This window comes from Tyto alba, unplaced genomic scaffold (genome assembly GCF_018691265.1).
Source record: "Tyto alba isolate M040663 unplaced genomic scaffold, T.alba_DEE_v4.0 Super-Scaffold_48, whole genome shotgun sequence".
Classification (NCBI taxonomy): Eukaryota; Metazoa; Chordata; class Aves; order Strigiformes; family Tytonidae; genus Tyto; species Tyto alba.
In genome coordinates this window covers 25,100,466-25,120,579 of record NW_024881324.1, presented here as the reverse complement: position 1 = coordinate 25,120,579, position 20,114 = coordinate 25,100,466, and the positions used below count along the sequence as shown (strand labels likewise).

General features: G+C 36.5%; 1 protein-coding gene across 3 annotated transcripts in view; it reads right to left on the bottom strand.

Annotated features, from left to right (window-relative positions):
• The window catches only part of DNAH5 (dynein axonemal heavy chain 5), a 149,798-nt gene that overhangs the window by 68,000 nt on the left and 61,684 nt on the right, over window positions 1-20,114 (bottom strand). For all 3 annotated transcript variants that reach the window (XM_042806932.1, XM_042806933.1, XM_042806934.1), the window contains exons 24-40: window positions 19,481-19,716; window positions 17,136-17,354; window positions 16,356-16,418; window positions 15,133-15,371; window positions 14,073-14,313; window positions 13,016-13,215; window positions 12,073-12,226; window positions 11,243-11,406; window positions 10,432-10,588; window positions 9,267-9,479; window positions 8,231-8,455; window positions 6,732-6,904; window positions 5,501-5,679; window positions 3,343-3,530; window positions 2,588-2,782; window positions 1,777-1,911; window positions 897-1,004 (exon numbers count right to left, since the gene is read on the bottom strand). In XM_042806932.1, coding sequence (XP_042662866.1) covers window positions 897-1,004; window positions 1,777-1,911; window positions 2,588-2,782; window positions 3,343-3,530; window positions 5,501-5,679; window positions 6,732-6,904; window positions 8,231-8,455; window positions 9,267-9,479; window positions 10,432-10,588; window positions 11,243-11,406; window positions 12,073-12,226; window positions 13,016-13,215; window positions 14,073-14,313; window positions 15,133-15,371; window positions 16,356-16,418; window positions 17,136-17,354; window positions 19,481-19,716 — 3,089 coding nt within the window. The remainder of the gene's footprint in view (window positions 1-896; window positions 1,005-1,776; window positions 1,912-2,587; window positions 2,783-3,342; window positions 3,531-5,500; window positions 5,680-6,731; window positions 6,905-8,230; window positions 8,456-9,266; window positions 9,480-10,431; window positions 10,589-11,242; window positions 11,407-12,072; window positions 12,227-13,015; window positions 13,216-14,072; window positions 14,314-15,132; window positions 15,372-16,355; window positions 16,419-17,135; window positions 17,355-19,480; window positions 19,717-20,114) is intronic.

Below are 20,114 nucleotides of genomic sequence, written 5' to 3'. Positions count from 1 at the left end.
AGGACTGATGCTTCCTATGTCTGGTTTCACAGATCACCAACAGTAGAGCTATGATAACCATGTTATTAAGACCTCTTTTTAATTTATTAGGAAATGACAATTTAAAGCATGAGATTCAAGGTCCTTATAGCTTCTCCTAATAAAAGCTTAATTTGTGAGTCTTTTTTTAAAGTTAACTGTATAAACTACAGAGACAAAAACGGTTTTATAAACATTAGCTGATGATTCAACTGTTCCTTGTTAGGAAAGCCAGAAGCAGAGCTCTCTGCTTGTATCTAATCATATTAAATATAAATAAATGAAAAGTCATATACTCAAATTCTTCAGAAATATACTTCTGGGTTTTTTAATTTTTTTTTGGGGGGGGGGGGATTTTTTTTGAGTTTTTTATTTCTCTGTTTAACTATTAGATAATTATCTGAGGAACTATTAAAATTTTGGAGGAAAGTTTAATAGAGGTGAACATTTAAGTATACATACTTCATATTGTTAAGTTGGCCCTATTGAAATGATCCAAAAGATCTAATGGGAGATAAAGTAGAGGAAATGTCATTTTAGGTAAATCTTTTCTCAAGTTCATGTTCTGATTGTTAATCAATATACAAATATTAAATCCTGGGTCACATAAGGCAAGCATATATACATGCATTTTTCAAACGGGTCACCACAAATGACTTGCAAGAAAACCACAGGACATTACAACCACAATTCAGTAACACCCTTAAGAATATGGTTAATAATAATATGCCAATGGTAAAGATTTATGGAAAAGCTTACTCTTCCTCTAAATAGTAAAACATATTATTACCAGTTGCGTAGATTCAACACCAATAATTTTCTTAGATGTCACATCATGATAGTTATTGCACAGCAGCACAGATCAAGAGAAACATTACCTGTTTGTCAATGGCGGCTTCCAGTTCAGGATAGCCTGCTTTATCAAGCTGGATATCTGGAAACAGATCTTCAATTAGACTCAGAAATAAGGGTTCATCTTCATCAATCTAGTGAAAATGGGTGGGGGGGGGGGGGGAGGAGGGGAAAAACAAGTTAAAGCTTATTTTGTTTATTCTAGCATCTTAAAAAACAATCCCCGACTCTTGCAGAGCTAAAGAAATATTTGAAAACATAAGGAACCATCTATGGTAACCCTCTAGGTGCTAAACACAGCAGAAGGAGATCATGTAATGCTTCCAATAATCAAAAGTTATTGAAAATAAGCCACTAACATACAGACTAAATATATTAAAGTAGATTTTAGCAATAACATTTATACAAATAGTAAATTACTTGTCTAAGACGTAAAAAAAATACAATAAAGGAGATGTACCATAGCAACAGAAGAGGTTTTGTTAGCTATTTAATAACAGGTTATTTCAAAAGAGTGACTACTTTAGGTCCTGGTTCTAAGAAGGTTATTACTTAGAGTTCTGTTTCGTCACTTATTTCTATAGGTAGCAGGGGAAATATGTGAAGAAAATTCTGAACAAATCAAAGTGCTGGGGTTTAACCTAGGTAGGCAGCCAAGCACCACACTGCTCCTGGCTCACTCCCTCCTTAGCCCCTTACAAGTTACTGTGAAGAAAATAAACTCTATCACAGCCAAAACAAATACCCAAGACCATCCAAAGAATGGAACATTCCCAAGCTAGCTTCAGTGTAAAGGCCACATCCAATCTTCTAGTGATCACCTCAGTGATTACCTTTGTATTTCAAAAAAAACCTATGTAGCTCCAAAGTTCAGTTTAATTAATTTACCAGGCCTTCAGCACTTACTAGTTTAGACAGGTTCATGTCTCTCAGCACACGCATGACAATGGTAGATTCAGTATCTGTGGGATTTGCTCTTTTTGCTGCTCCCAGTGTACGTAGTACTGACAAGATATTCCGCAAGCCAAAATCATAATGCACCTAGAAGGTATGTAAAGTTTGGGAAAATTTTCCCCCAGTGAACAGGGTTGAAACAATTCTTATTTAACATTTAAGTTATGGATTTGTATGAGAAGTGGTACATGTGGCACAAATGCCTCCTAATATCCAACAACTAGTCTTTGGCTGTATGACTATGGGTGACTTCACTCCCCACCTCTGCTACCATTTACTAAACTGTAAGGTGTGACAGAAAAAAGAAATGTAATCACAAGTCTTTGAACCAAGATAAAGTTCTCAAGGACTAGTATGAAATAAACTATCAGTATTATTTTGAATTCTCTGTGGACCTCAGAAACTGACTTTATTTGAGAAACATCTAAACAAGCACAGACAGCACAAACCAAATGTCTCTCAATCCACTCTATAAGACCAACTAATATATAAGCCTTTTATTTGCCTCAATCATCACCATTCATTAAAGTTAAATCTTAATAATAAGCAGCATTCTGAATGACAAGCCCATTCTTGTACAGATAACCTGCAGAGGGAGTTAATCCTCCAGGACAGAAGAGGGTTGCATTACTAAACTGCAAGTGCCATTTAGCTTGCTTAGTGAATGTGAACTCTTCCATTTTCTTCACATGGATAATGGTAATTTGTGACATCATGTATAGTTTTCTCCTAAGGTAATTTTTCCTCATATGAAAATAATCACCTGCTTTGACAGTTGTTCTTCACACAGCTTGTACAGTGTAAAGAATTTTCTTGCCAATACAACATTAGCAATGAAACCACAACTAGCCAGCTTGACACGAATTATGATTTGGCGATCAGGAACCATCATAGCCACTGAACGGAAGTTGATCTTCAGGTTTTCAGGAAGTTCTTGCCTTCCAGCATATCCTGGATTCTGGAGAGAAGAACATGTTTTGAAGTTGGCTGCACCTTGCACAAACAGAAGAATCGGCAAAGGAACGTGTAATCTGGTTAGACAAAAAAAGCTTCTTGTCTTTAAATAATATTTAAGAATTAATTGCCATCCAGATTTACCAGCATGTCTCTACAGTATTTTAGCCTTCCTTACATCCATGAGGTATGAAAAATGTTCCACCTAAGCATTTCAAATCTGTATTTGTCTTACAGATTGTGGGTTTACTGTCTACTTTTACCTATTTGTCTAAGGCCATTTTTCTGTACTTATAGCAAAAAGCATACTTTGGGAACCAAAATGTAGCACACAGAAGTAATCTAACATTGAGATGATAACTCGTATTTACAATGCTGGCTGCGTTTGCTTCACATCACTGAAACAAGACCCTGTAAACCATCTTCGTGGTAATGCCCCATGTTCTCAAACTGTCAGTGAGTTCTAAGAACAGAGTGAGTTAGCAAGTCCATTTAACATTTCAGGTTAAAAGCGATTTCTTGTACAATTATCACTGGTATATTAGAAACCAACTGAATACCTACCATAGTAAGAAAGATGCCAAATTCTGGGTTCATTTCCACATTATCTCCATCAGTAAAAATAAAGCTTTTTTTGCATTCCTTCTTACATGTCAACACAATTGCAATTTGCTGCGCGGCTACTGATAATACTGGTAAATCAATACGATTGAATTCATCAAAGCAACCCCAGGAGCCAGACTGAGCAAGACCTTCAAAGAGAAAAGCAACTAAGCATCTGACCATTACATTATTAGCCCTTTTTTGGTGCAATTCATATGCCAAAAAACAGGTTAATCTACCCCAGGAAAAAAAATATGTTTATTTTTGAGGGTTGGGAAAGGGACAAGGAGAAGAGTTGAATTCTTTAGAAATGTCCTGGGTTTGAGTGAGTTGTGGGGGTTTCTTGGTAGCAGGGGAGGGGGCTGCTGTCACACCACAGGATACAGGGGGGACTCTGCTCCGGCACATCTCCCCCCTCCTTCCTTCCTCCATTCCTCCACTGACCTTGGTGTTCATGCAGCTGCAGCAACTCCTCCTCACAAGTCCCACTGATCCTCACCACGTCCCTTCTTAAATATGTTATCGCAGAGGCGCAGCTGATGGGCTCAGTTTTGGTGCAGAGGTGGAGATGACTTGGAGCTGGGGGAGCTTCAAGAAGCTTCTCACAGGGGGCTGCCCCTGTAGCCCCCTCCCCTGCTACCAAAAAACCCCACCACTCACTCAACCCAGGACATTCAAGCAAGAATTCACAAAGTTACAAAAGTCCTCAAGCTTGTTTCTTTGTGCATAAATACTTCAATTTCTGCTCTTTCTCTCAGTATCTTGAATGTTTTCCTGTTCCTCCCTATGCCCCAAAAGTAAAACCCTGTGGTAAGTCTATGAAAATATGATGGGTTGTCAATAGCTTATTGCAAAGATAAAAATAAACAATAAAGTTGCTTTCACCTGGAAAGAAGTTAGGGGTCAGTCTGTGCCAGACATCTTCCTCAGATATTTTGAGGAAAACAAAAAAAAAAAATCAACACAGTCACTTGCAACAATATAAAGTCAACAACCTTCACTTGGTCTCTAATCTGACATCTGCCATGACTGACAGGTATCAATTTCAGGTGCCTAAAATAAAATGTCTTCCACATCTAACTTCAGGGAGCTGTGCCAACTGCTTTTAACATATATAGAACTATTCATACATTTCCTTCAACTGATAAGAACTTTGACATTTGAAGGAGACAAAATACTGGAATCAGAATCCAACATATTCCACCAGTTTAGCAATAAATTTCACAGCTTCTTTTTGTACTGGCAGTCCTCCTTAATTATTTCAAGTGTCTTTTTGCATCCTTTCATAAACTGTCTTATGTTTTCAGACATTTCTATTTCATGGAGAGAGTGTTGCAAATGTATTTTATATTCATAACATGATATTAATTACTTGCATTTATTAAAAGGCTGAAAACCACATGCTGATTATGTGTTGACCTTGTTCTATACAGATGTTCTCTTAGCTTTTGTAACTTTCACACAGTCCATAGAATCATACAATCACAGAATATTCTGAGTCATAAAGGACATAAAAGGATCAAGTCCTACTCCTGACTCCACACAGGGCTATCTAGAAGATAAACCATATATCTAAGACTGTTGTCCAAACACTACTTGGACATCGACAGGCTGGGGGCCCTGACTACTTCCTTGGGGAGCTTGTTCCAGGACTTGACCATACTCTCAGTGAAGAACATTTTCCTAATATCCAATCTGAACTTCACCTGATGGAGCTTTAAGCCATTCCCTCATGTCCTATCACCAGACACCAGAGAGAAGAGATCAGCACCTCTCTCTTCACTCCTTCTCATTAGGACGTTGTAGACAGCAATGAGGGTCACCTCTCAATCTCCTTTTCTATAAGGTGAACAAACCTAGTATACTCAGCTGTTCCTCATAAGGCATGTCCTCTAGTTCTGTCATCATCTTTGTTGCTCTCTTTTGAACATATTCTAATATTTTTATATTATTCTTACATTACTGACCCCAAAACTGCACACAGTACTTGAGGTGAGGCCACTCTAATCCTGAGCATAGTGGAACAACCACTTCTTTTGACTGGTTATACTGCACTTAATGCCCCCCAAGATACAGTTGATCCTTTTGGCCAGCACCTTACCTTTTGTCCACATCTTACCTTTGAAGATCCTCCCAAGTCCTCGAAAATCCATCTGGTCTGAACAGTTGAAGACCACTACATATTTTCCAAGGCACCGTCCCATGTCTTTGATGGTTTCAGTTTTTCCAGTTCCTGCAGGTCCCACAGGTGCTCCACCCATGTTCATGCCTAAAGCTTGAGCCAAAGTGATGTAACATCTAAAAGGCAACAGGCTATTATCACTTAATGGGCTGCAGCATACAGTTTTCTGTATAGTGCCAGAGGAACTTACTCAAGTGTGTTACATGAAGAAGGTTTGATTTAAGGAGACAAGGAAACTGCTGAAATGACATGCCTCTAATTACAATTTAAATCAGTAAGAAGGAAAACCCTTCACTCAGCCTCTGATGCAGGTAATATTGAGGTTTTTCTCCTCATACATAAAGTGGAAGAGCAAATAATCCTCAATAATCGAAAACCTGAGAGATCACAAGAAGGGAAGAAAGCAGATAGAGAGATGATACCTAATCTAGTTTGGTTAGATTATTTCCCCAATTACTTTAACTGAAGTAGTTCTGAACTACATTATACTGTGGAGTACAATAATGAAAGACAGATAACCTTTTCTTTCTCATCCACCTTTAAAATTTGATCATACAGTGCATCCCATTTTCATAAATAAAATTTCTATGTGTAATGCAGTAAAACACCTGCTAACAATTATATTTCAAGAGAAGCTCTAGAATTTGCTGTACAGAATAGTTAATAATCTTTATGTTATTCCAATTAGGAAGGTAGACCTCTCTGTTATTAGGATGGCAATTCTTTCAACATCTTTCTGAATCAAAGATCTCCAATCTATTGCAGCTGAATAAAATTGTTTTCTTGTCTATTCCTCCTTAGCCTTTTTCATTAATGTGCCTGTAAACACTTATTTTTGTCCTGCATCTCTCTCTGCATGTTGTATCTATTGAACGTACCAGATCCTCAGGTATACTAACCTCACATATATGAGAATCAGTGTCCCAGACATCACATATATGGGGATCACACAAGTATGTGACAGAAATTAAGCTGGAAGTTATTCATATTGTAAGGCACAGAAACAAAAGTATTCATATGTTACATGTATAATTATTGACTTTGATAAGACTGTGAAGGATAAACTCTGCAGAGATCTATTTCACATCTCACAGGCATGACTAAATTGCTCTTGTAAAAGCCTAGGTTTGACATCAAAGAATAAAGGAATAAAATCAGTCTTTTTCACCTGTCTGTAAGAGGCGTTATGACAAGTCTGTCAGTACAGCCCAAAAATTCATTCTGGTATGTGAAAGCCACATCAGTGATCTTAATCATCATTTTATCAGAATCTTCATTAAAATAAAATCTACACTGTTTCAGCCACTCGAAGTCTGCAGGGCTCTTGATATGCATGCAACACTAAGAAAAGGGAAAAAAAGGCTGTGGCACTCATGGTTAACATTTACTTCTGCATTTATATTATCTCATCTAAGTGGTACTGCAAAGGCAATCACAATGAAAGGCACAAAGAACAGCTAGTAACACAAGAATAGCAAAGACACCATCTTGATTTTTAGCACAAAAATTTCTAATGTGTTAATGCTGTCCCTGAAGCCCATACTAGGGTGAACGAACTTCAGGCTTTAGACATGTGGCAAAATTCTAAATACTAATGAGCGGTCCATAAGCCTCAAACAAAAGTCATTAAGTTCAGTTAAAATTAAAACTTCAGTTTAAGTCATTAAGTTGAGTTAACATTAACACTGCCATTTCTGTTTACTCATCTCTACCACTGTACTTTTACATATGAGTAGGAAGCATGTACTGTCATGATTTTTAAAAAAGTCATGAGAATTAAATGAAAGCACATGCAAATTGGAAAAAAGCTATTTCAAGACAGTGTCACGGTGCAGATATTAGTTAAGAAATTCAACAGAGCTGAGAGTAATTCAAAATTGACCATTTGAATATTAAAAAAGATGACCTGAAGGTTGTGTCTAAAAACTGTACTTTACATAAGAGGATTAAAACTAGAAATAACTGGTTCTACAATGAAAAGATAGGTGCCTGCCTATCAGTCATGGGTTAAAACTCAGTAATTCTTTTCTCAGACAGCTTAATTTCAGAGTCAGGTCCAGAGCTTCCTATAGGTAAAAGGGTATGCTAGCTTTTAAGTTTGACTGTTTAAGCAGTAAATACTTTCATTTTCTTTATTTTAGTATCCTGTGGCAGCATGAGAACATGTGAAGCCAATAAATAAATCCTTAAGTAATAATTAGGTAGCTATTGAAACTAGAACAGAGGGGATAGCAGCTTCAAACAACTTCATAGTTTTTTCCTGTACTGTAACTCTACATTCATTCTATTTATTCCTCAAAACTCACAATGTCATCCAGAGAAAGGACGATTATTTGCAACGCAACGTATGAGGTAAAAGAAGTCCCTCACTGATCATGCAACAGAGGCAACTTAAGTGGGCTAACACAAAGCATTATAAAATTCTGCTGTTGCTTGAGGGTGGAAAAAAAAAAAACCTGAATTACTTAAAGGGAAATAAAAACATGGATTGAGGCGACATCAGCATTTTTATAATACTCCAGGTTACATAATCATTACAGTCCTGAAATTAAATGTTTAGATTAAGAGGCAACAGTTTGTAGATACAATAATATTTTCTTTCTGTCCTTTCACATTGTTTTACATGGAAACCACTTCATAACTCAGTGTAAATTTTTCAATACTTACCAGACCATCAAAAATGTCCCTCTGATGCACATGAATAGTGATTAATGTCTCGTATTTAACTCGCTCAACTGGGCTAAGGTCTTTTGTTGTCATATCTATCAGCATGTTTAGAAGATCCAGGAAAAACTGGTTCGTCTTTCGCATAATTTTTTTATCATACCTGGCATTAGTCAAAGCTTCTTCTGAGTCTCTTGTCCAAATCATTTGGATCCCCAACAACCCAACCTTAGGCAACATAAAAGTATATGCTTCAGAATCTTTTCTCTTTCATCTAAAATGTACATTCATAGACACAGATGAACTAAAGAATTGGTTCTGCTAGTATTTGCATAAAATTATTTTTTCATGCACCCATATAGAGGTCATTCAGCCCATGTATTTGTTTTGTGTCCCAACTCCGTTCATAAACACACAGTTAAGTCCACACTTCAGTCTTGTAGATACTCCCTATGGTGGTGCACTGCTGATACAACTGTTCAGCATCACTTACAACGTATATATAAATGCTATATATAATTAATATACATTTTATATATAATAACTAATCAGTGAACAATTAATGCTTCCTTTCAAAGTATTTTTTTTCAATAATTCACAAACTCTTTATTCCCTCTCCAACATTCCTGATAACAAGTGAAGAAGCTTCCACTAGGAAAATAATTTTCCCCCAACACTACCTTCAGTTCCAAATCTTTAGCAATATATAGTGTTTTCCTGAATATATAAACAAGCATAAAATTTTATTACTTTTCCTTCAGTAGTCAAATATTAAGCTTGTAAGGAAACAGAGTTAACTCCATTGCATTTATTTATTGAATTCAGCAATATTTTTGAACAACAGCTTCAGAGTAGGTTTTCTTCCTTTGGTTTCAGATATGTAAAGTGTAACTTAAAAGACTAAGGTGGTTAAGATAAATTTAAATGTCAGTTTTGCATCTATAACACTGGCTGCAGTTTTGATTGCAAAGACAAGAAAAAAACATCAATGTGTTATATATCCGTGAACAATTCTTTAGTGATTTAACAATGATGTTACCTGGGCTGGGTAAGTAGAAAGAAATTCAGTCAGCTGGAAACTAGTTTCCTGGATGTGCGCAGCTGCCTGGCGAATAACATGATGTAGTGACAGCTGGGATTCCTTCAACAGGGAATTTAGCCAAACTTCCACGTTACCTTCAGCCATTACAGGTCTAGTCAGCTCTACAGTCTCACCCTCTCGTGAACTAATTGACAATATACGATCATATATCTAATAAAAGTAAAGCAAGAACATTTTGTGTTTATAGATTTATTGTTATCTTTACCATATCCGTCTGATTTTCCTGCCATCACTCCATTAAACTTATCTAGGTAACTAGTAAATTATACCAACTTGTTAAGTGAAATGTTAAAACAATTAAACCATTACTTTTGGTGTGCAGAAAGGCTTTAAACAAAACACTGCTGTCTGAACAAAGAGACAAACCCCAATACACTGACAATACTTGAATTTTATTTAAGTTTCAATGACAACATCCACTTTCCAGTCACAATAAAGGAAACTTTAATCCATTATTGGTGGGTTAATATCCTAACAAAATCTACAGCCTGACAATCAAAAATAATGGAAACAAAGAAGTTAAGGAACATGGCCAATCAAATGAATTTCAAATGCATGGGGAGGTAGTGAATTTCTAAGGAAGTGTATACATACACAGGAAAAAAAAAAATGTGTGGCTATCAGCTCATGTAAATGGTACAAGAAAACTATTCTTCAAATAGTATGTTTGAAAGGATATTAAGGATAACTGAGAAAGAGGTGAGAGACTGGATACACCCCTACAATAAAAAAAAAAATAATGAAAAACTACAAATACAGGCAATCTAACGATACAAATATGGTCATAAAGAATCAGAAGCTTATCCGAGAGGTTGATAGCCTGTATTAAGGCACAGAAGACAGTTCAATACCTGGGTGGGTTTTTTTGAAACCTAAGCACAAGTGCAAATTTTTGTTTTGCTATTCTATATAGAGTTTTCTTATTACATAAATGAAGATATGAAATTAAATCTTAAAAGATGAAAGCCAATGCAGAATCAAATAGTTGATGAGTTTGGTAAAAGAGCTCAATGTCCTATGCACCCAGGTAGCTTTCTTATTTAACAAGTGTAGCATACTGTTAATTTGAAAGAATTAACACTGGGGTGTGGGCAGTACTTACCCTTTCATGGAACCTGACAGTTTTAATGTTGTCAAAGACATTCAGCAGATGTGCCTGTATATTGTGAGAGTCTGATGCCTGGCCAAGAATTTCTAAGAGAGCAGGATCTGACACAAAGAAGAATCGTGGAAATAGGAGGCGCTTTTTCTCCAGGTACCTGCATTTTTTAAAAAAATTGGCAGGGGAGGGGAATAGATGGTAAGTAAATTAGGTTAATTTATACATCCTTCCCTCTTTAAAGGTGACATTTCTCACAATGCACCATTGTAATTTTTAGCAGTGGCAATGACAACAATTCCTATCCATCATACCTTCATGTTAAGCACCTGTTTTTAAAGTTACTCTTTTAGCATCAGAAACCATTTCATGGAAAGCTTTTATTATTTGTTATAATGTGAGCACCAGTAAAAAGAAAAGAAACTAAATGAAAATAAAATGTTTTTACATTAAGTCTGTTACTTGCTATTTGGGTGTCTTGGGCTGAATTTCTCATGAAGGGTCTGAGTAGGACTTACAGATCAAGACTGCCTTCTGGATTGAAACTAGGCTGAAACAAGCTTTAGTTTCAACAGAGAGAGACAGTGAGTGACACCTTAGCCACAAGTCAAATATTTATCAGTGAGTTGCTAGCAATTTCTCTGGCCACGTTGCATCATCCTGCTAACTTGTTACCTCAGTTCAACTGAATTGATAGTAGAATAAGAACATGCTCTTTGCAAAGTCCGTGGGACAGTACAGAAGCAATTGCTCTTTCCCTAGTTACACAGTTCACAACCATTTGCCCAAGACTGTGGTCTTGTAATAACCTTACCCTGTGAGTGATTTCTGACAAATTTCAAGCTGTTCTAGTAAATGTGGTAGTAACTGTCCCATGATTTCATCTCCAACGCAGCACTGAACAACATTAGGTGTTTCATGAGCTCGGGTCATGATTCTCACCCAGGATTTATCAATGTTAGAGAAACGCTTTGCTTCCTGTTGAAACATCATGATGAACATGGAAGGGAAGAGACAAAGGAAGAGAAAAGCAGGAAAAGGCACTTGCTTGTAGAATTGGCACCCAGTAATCTTCTCACTAGTAATCTCATGCCCAACTTCTAAAGATTTTTCAGCTTAGAAAAACAAAAACCTTTCTGCTTATACAATAGAACTTATTTTATACCTGACTATCAAGCCTGCTGTCTATTTTCTCTTTCAATCATTCTTAGAGAAAAAGACAGAAAACTCATTATGCTTGAATTGCATGCTTCAAATCTGAAGATTTTTTCATGAAAACTAGTTAATTTTTGATTTGAAAAGTTATGTAGGAAAGTTGCAGATAAGGATTCCTAGGTACTACTAGGCTAGTGGTAGGTACTACTAAGCTAGACTAACTAGGCTAGGCTACTACTACGCACAACACTTAAACACATATTGGTTAACAATTTTACAATCTAGAAATAAAAAGATCAACTAGCTCACACAATTTTATTATTCTAACACAATACTTCTGTTGGTACTGTTTACCTAATTACTTAACCAAATTAGGCAAGTACCAAAAAAAAGAAAAAAGTTTATGTTATTGCATCAATTACGACATCACAGTTAAGTTTTATTCTTAAAATGTAAAAAATCAAACTGAAAAAAGGCATGTTTGAAAACCTTTGGAAGCTGCCTTGCTATGTCACCGCCAACAAAAACAGCTTCTAAATAAATCCACAAGTTCTGTACAATCAGCCAGTTCTCAATGATATCTGTTGTGTTGGAAAGATAGTGCACCCATTTCTGAATCTGTGTCTTGAATGGTGTGTTGTATCTAAAATAAAAAGAAGACAATTGCTTTACTTCAAGAAGGAGACAAGACACTTGAAAGCCAGCACATTACTCATAAGGATGAGGAATCATTTTGCTACTTGTATCTTTGTCAAGTGAAAGTTTACGCTTACCCTACACTTAACGCAATTCAGCTAGTTAGCAGCTATAAACCAAATCAACTCCAACTTGCTGCTTTGCACATGTGGTGCATAGCACAGCTCTGATCCAGCAGAAGCTGAACAGGCGCAAGATTTCAACTTCACTCTAAGGTGAAGCAGTTTCAAAAAGGAACTATGCAACATCTTTAAAGTTGCAAGACTCCCAGAGGTTCCTACCAACTGAACGCTTGCATTTGAATCTCTGACTGATGATCAGGTTCTGTGTTCCTTATTTTGTCTGTGGGCTTTGGCATGTGAATCCAAACTGAAGCTCATTTTAAACGGGCTTTTCAGCACCTTTGGCAGGAGGCAGTGACCTATCACAGGTGCAGAGTAGCAGTGCCTGTAATGCCCACAGTATGCCTGCCACAACCAGGCAGTGTTCCCCATTACGCTCATCACCACTTTCTTGCATCAATGAACACTGTCCAGCAGATAATTCAGGAAGCTTGAACTGCATCCACATGCTTTCAAAATAACTTATTGGAGGGATACAGACAATAAGAACTAGCCCATGCACGACATGCAAGCTCTTAGATTTCCTTTTCCCTTCTCTTCTGTGAAAGACAGATTTGTTCAATAAAACAAAGCCTCTTATTTTATCTCACCACCCCCCCACCTTTTCTTGTTACCTGTTGCTCATGAGAGAGCCAAGAATCATCAAACTGTCCTCCATGGTAGCAATTGTTTCTGATGTGCTGTCACCTCTTAAAAGGAGTTCCCCACGGGCTTTAAAGTTTGCAAAGATAAATGTTTTGTTGTCCCATTCAGCTATCACTTGTTTTAGCTTCTGCTCAATGTCTCTCTCCTTCACAGCACTTATGCAGATATCCTTTTAAGTAAGTGGGATGTCAAAACAAGTCACAAACGGTTCAAGTCTCTGGTATACAAATCTAACTTGTATTTCCTCTAACACTAGTAAGGCTGATGAGCAACTATTTATCAAGTGGAAAGATCTACAGATATACAAACACCACAGCTAATAGTCTGTATACCACATTAAAAATATTGCCAGCTTTGAGGGGAATAAAATAATACAAGAGTGATTACTTTTCATATCCTCAATGTTGCAAAGCAAGGCACCCTCACAAATTAACACCCAGGTCAATTTGCATGATTTAAAAGGAGGAGCTGACACCACAATATATTGGTGTAATTGTTTTATACAGAAATCTGAAGTGATAGTCCATTTTTCTGTTCTTTCTTTAGAAAATAAGCAATCACAGAATGGTTTGGGTTGGAAGGAACCTTAAAGACCATCTACTTCCACCCCCCCTGCCCCGGGCAGGGCCCCCTTCCCCCAGCCCAGGGGGCTCCCAGCCCCGTCCAACCTGGCCTTGAACCCTTCCAGGGAGGGGGCACCCACAGCTGCTCTGGGCAACCTGGGCCAGCGCCTCACTCCCCGCACAATAAAGTATTTCTTCCTCAGACGTAGTCTAAATCTGCCCTCTTTCTGTTTAAAACTGTTACCCCTTCTCCTATCATTACACTCCCTGATAAAGAGTCCCTCCCCAGGTTTCCTGTAAGCCCCCCCTTTAACTACTGGAAGGCCACAGTAAGGTCTCCCTGGAGTCTCCTCTTCTCTAGGCTGAACCACCCCAATTCTGTTTTCCTTCTTACTACTTTACTCCTATACTATTTGAGCAGATTGTTTTGTTTCATGCATTTATTTATCTTCTTTCACAATACCTCTATTTCCTCTTTATATCTTAATAGTGGAGCTTCCATTATATTCCTCAGCTTGAACGTTTCACTTTCCACATCAAAGTTGTGTTCAGTGAGATCCGTAATCTGCTTCCAGTGCCGAGGCATCATGGCTTTACTTGACATACGCTCAAGCAAGGGGCAACATTCACTGAAGTCTTCAATGATCGTCTTTAGGTTAAAAAAGGCCTGCCATTCCTTTACACCACGAGGAAGCTTACGGCATCTATGCAGAAATAATGCAAGCTTTTTTGAAGTTTCAAATTTTCTGTTACCCGTTTAACCACAGTATACGGTTTTAACAGCAGACCACATACCTGCCAAATTCAGGTTAACTGTACTTTGAAGATTCTGTATGATTCTGCATGTGAGAAAATCTATTTCCAGCCTATTTCATTGACTGATAGCTGGGCAGACACCTACAAGCTTCCGCCTTAAGGAGTGTAGCTGCTTAATTCTAATACACTGTGACCAAGCAATCTTCTAAAAACAACTGAACCGCTTTACATCTCGATTTCATCTTTTGGTGAGGTTCATGATATACACTGCTCTGTGCCTAACAAAAAACCCCATTCCTTAGAACATGCAGGTTTAATTCTTTAAATCATTTGATTCCTGGTTTGATTAAAAATTCAGCTTGTATGCATTCAATATACCCCATTCTGTAGGAAAACTATTCAGCAATTCACTAACTTGCCTTGGACATCTAGGGTGAATCTGTCTCTCATGAATAGTAATATTACAACAAACAATTGAAATTTCCATTCCTTAAAAAAATAAATAGCAATTTTAATATATATTCTAATCGCATCAAAAAAAGTTAATCAAGAAGCTCTCTAAAGAACAAAAACTTTTAGAGTCTAACCTGAATTCTTTATTTTATGAAGTTGGTAATGGATATAATTTTCAATTAAAAATCACATTTTTCATGTTTCAACAAACAAATACGTGCTCAGATATGATTATTGGTGCTAATCCATAATAATCATATTTAAGAAGTAACAGAAGTATTTTAGGCATCTTTACCACAGCAGCAGTTTCTCACCTGTTCTGAAACTCCTGAAGTTCACTGTTAATTTTTGAGGTGTCTAATTCTGACCAAAGAATATCATAATAGCCACTGACTGTGTCAATGACATTGTTATATAAATTATAGAGTTTCTGTAACAGATTCAGTTGCTTCTTTATTTCAAGCAGCTGAGGATACCGAGTAACAGGCAAACCAAAAAGATCTTCCCCACCAGTGTAAGTAACATATTTCCGAAAAAGACTGTCAAATCGATTCTAAGAAAGAAAAAGGAAAATATTATATTAAATAAAATTAAATAACTAAATATTCAAGTCATAGCATTATGCTTAGAGCTGCATTAGTGATTAAAATCTACTAAATACTAGAAAGATATGCAGGAGATACTAATAACTTACTCTGTCAACAGTTTTGTTAACAATTTTCAAGAGAAAAGTAACTTCTAGTTAGCTTGGAAGCACATCTTTAGAAGTTGACAGGGAGGCCATTTACTCCATGTGGAACAGTGATAGAACAATAAATGCTAAGCTTGCACTTGAAAGAGGTGAAGCACGACATGCAAAGAAAGCTGAATGCAGCAAATTCTACCTCTCCAAGTATGCTGTGCAATTCTTTACTGAAGGATTAAAGTAAGAATTACTACTGTTTAACCAGCAAAGAAAAACAAAATTTAATTGTCAATTGCAGTATAACTGAGGGAACATAGTAACAACCCAAATAAATAGTACTATGGGAAAAAGAAAACCAGTAGAAATCATCATTACAGGAATAGAAATTAACCATGGTACGAAGAAAATTTTCAACAGGAAAAATAGTCAGTTTAAATGGAAACCTTTAATACTATTAAAAAAAAAAAAATAAATGGAGGAGAGGGGAAGAAGATTGAGCAGAATTCTATTCATGAGGAAAAGACACAATAATGAACACAAGAACAACCTATAGCCAAATACACTAAACTTGAGAGTAGGCTCTCATCAGAATATATGAATCTAGTAATTATTACTCATTATCTATTCATCCTTTCTCTTAGCTCCTAAAAAATCTAATTTTAATCAGCATTCCTTGCAAATGCATAAAAAAAAACACCAACTGAGCTTTGTTTATGTTACAGCAGATTTTGCCCCATCAAGAACTCTATGTATCAACGAAAATTAGTTTAACTAGTCTGATTTATTCTCAGAGCCTTCAGGTGTTAGTTTACTTGCAATAAGTCTTCAGCAATGTGTCAGAACTAACAGTACCTGAAACATTGTAAGCCTGTCACTGGCTTCCTGAGGCTCTAAACCAACCACCATTGGCCCATTCTAAAAAAAAATTAAAAAAATCAAATTAAATAGTGAATTTAAGAGAGTGAAAATAGCCACAACTTCCTTCTAATCAGCATTTTCTAAATGTTAAACTCAAACATTTTTGCAGCTGCAGTATTCCATCCCTACATCAAGTAACAACTGAACCAAGAGATGACAGTTACCTACTAGAACTAGCACTTTCTTTTTTTAAAAGGAGAAAAAAATAGGAAAGAAGGCACATAGTTGTTCTTTTAATACATAAGTTTTCATAAAAACTAGGCAGTGGTAGCTCCTTTTTCAAGCAAAAATCAGCATTACTTAGAAGATGATACCAGACTGGCTCAGCTTGACTCATTTATATTCTACCAAGAAAGCATATAAGAGCTTAAGTCATTTGCACTTATATCCGACATCAGAAAACGTTTCTTACATTCTAACATAATTTCTCACTAATCCTAATCTTCACATTTGCTCATGCTAACTACCTCTTTATCATAAATCCTAAAAGTCTCAAGTCTTAATCTTTAAGAGCTGATTACCAGCATTAAGTACTTAAGTCACATACAAAAAATAACCAAAGCCTGCCCTGCACTCAAACTCACAGACCACATTAACAATAATAAACATATTCTTCAGACAGTAGACACGCATCCACTAGTCAACTCCACAGTCTTTCCACGTTCCCACTGCTCCTCAAAAACTCCTCTAATACAATATACCACAAGCACTTGCCTGATCATAATCTGAATAGAACTGTGCACAGTCTTCAGTAAAAGTCTTCACGGCTCTAATGAGCTCTCCTCTGAAGTCTGGCTGCAAAGCAATGAGCTCATTCTGCACTTCATTTGCACGGACTAGCAGTTTTTCCCAAGCGTAGTGCAGAGTGTCCACCTTCTCTGTCTCTTCCTTGGCCACAAGTAGATTGTATTTGTTTAACATAGCATAGGATTCCTGTCAGAAGGATGGATCAAGACAAACAAAATGGTAACTGAAATTAATTTTACACATATATGTATGCTAATATTTTAAATGTTTAAGAGCAGAGAATGATTTGATAGAACATCTGTTCTTTTTTGCATCTGGCAAGACAATACCAAACTAGAAGAAACATCAACACGAAGACTAGCTAGTCCTCCATAACTCCTTACCTTTCACATAGCATTCTGCTTTCTGATTATTTGCCCTAGTGCAATCTACCTCTCTAAAAAACTATTTCCAGTTAAATTACTCCTTAAGTCTAGAGGGTTTATTTTCATTTTAAATGAGAATATTTTTCTGATCCATGTCTTTAATTATCTGCTATGACCCAAGCTGAATATTACAGGATGTGAGCCATGAGAAAGCATCTAAGCAGAGGTCTTCAAGTAAATGAAGCAAACAAACTTCTATTCCATTAAGACCTTTAAGCCCTACTTCATGTTTTCAACAAAAAATAATTAGAAAACCACATTAAAGTTACCACAACTAGTATGTTGCTGCTATTTCAAATGTTATAACTATTCATCACTCAGAATGAGGAATCCACTTAAAAAATCCACTTAATGGTCCTCTGGCTTCTCAGACATTGATCTCCTCTTGTACCACCAACATATAAACACTCTACATACTGAAACCCTTAGTCAAGTTTCACAAAAACTTAACTGAAAATTACTTACTGTAAATTAGCATGGAGTAGGTTAGCAATGAATCTTGTGGCATAACAGTTCCATCTGAAAATTTTTGTATAAAGTGGAATCATTTTCATTTACATTTTCGAGTTTGATTAAATAGCAGAGAAATTGCAAAAATGGAAATTAAACTATCTGTCTGCCACCCCACTATGTGGAAAATACATCAATCTCCATTTCAAAAATCTGAAGCATGATTCCTTGTGCCTAGGGACTTGAGGCTCCAGCTTGCAGAGTTGGAAGCTCAGGAATCCTCAGCTACCATGGCTTTTGCCTTGGCTCCACATCACTTGGCAAACCAGGATAGGTCTTAGCAGAAACTTCCAAAATGTCATCTCCTAAGAGATCCCATTACCTATGACAATTTCACAGAAGTTTCCAGCTGCAGATATGTTTTGCTTTTCAGCATAAACTTCTTGTCCTATTTTTGCTCCTTCACACAACTAGGGACACCCTCACAGCTTCTAAGGCTGAGAGATATACTCCCTCATAGCTTCATTTGGTGAAATATAGAAGGGCTCCATAATAATTTCCATTATTTGCGCATACAAGTACATAATGCATTCCATAATTTACCTCAGCCCAGAGAAAACAAAATCAGAAAACACAGGTGCAAGACGTCTGTTTGACAGCAAACATAGTTTTTGCATTTCCAAAACAGAATATTAGACTTGCCAATAATTGGTATATAAGAATTCTGTGTTAAGTTACCTTAATTTAAAACAGTAAGGACACAGTCCCGACAATAAAACTATGGGCAATCAGGAATCATAAACATATCTTAAGAATAAAAATATTCTACTGAATGTCTAGTCAATGGTGTGCTTTCCTAAATCCATACTCTGGTCAGGAATGCAGAGAAACAGTTACTACCTGTTTTTAATTCTGCCATTTGACCAGAAGACCCCATACTGTCAGACATTCAATAAATGTATTCTAGTAAGTGAACTTCTTTAAGGAAGTCAATTGCTTGTGTTTATTTCAACCCGTGATACTGCTGACAAACCAATCACTCTCATGCATTTTCATATAATCTGCCTAACATTAGCTTTTTCTTCTCTAGACTAAACTAAAAAAAAAAAAAAAGAAAAGCAATGGTTTTCATACACAGAGTTCTTCCACGAAGTACTAAAACTTTCTTTCATTAAATATCTATATTTCATCTTCCTCTTACCTAAATCACTCAATTTCTCCACTATTCGCTAAACCACCTCTCGCCTCAACAAGTTTATGTTTTTCCAAATCAGAGTTCCACACAAAGAAAAAGTTTACAGGAACACAGCAGGTCTGCCACCCAACATTCAACACATATTAAATCATACCTTTCCAAAGTGCACTGTTAAGCTTTAACCCAGAAAATAATTGCTCTGTTGAAATAGTATCCATACATGCAACATTCATGTTACCTACCTCAATGGGCCCAACTTGAGAGTCTATGGAGATCTGTAGTTCTCTGATCTCTTTTAAAGCTGACATGGCTATTCTTATATCATCTAGATCCTTGATGTGGCGATTTAACTTCTTGCCAGTTTCTTCTATAAAAGTGAAAATTGCTTCCATCTCTGTTCGGTACTTCTTATTACAATGACACCCCAGCAAAGTCATCCAGGCTTTGGTTTCTGCTCTCAGTGCTAGCTTCAGATCAGCTAAAAACATTGAACAACAAATAGATATTTAGATATTGTACATATTTTTTAAGAGGTGCTTTTAATCTTTTTTCAATATGTGTTCTCTTTGTTCCCAGTTCTCATTTTTCAGTTGAATCATCCATGTACAGAGAAGATAAAATCACACTGACACCTCTGAGCGGTTTATAGGATTGCTTGCAATTCAGGATTGCTTTCCTTCTAATCTTCTCAGAATATATCATCTCATATATCTCCTACTGGAAAGATGAGTCTGAACTCCACACCTGTCATCTTGTTCATATATCATTATACACATATCTGCTCTACATATCACAAACAAATTGGTTCATATACTCTTCTAAGCCTCAAATCTTTTCAAAAATTAACCTTTAAAAAAATAATGTGGCAAGGAAAAG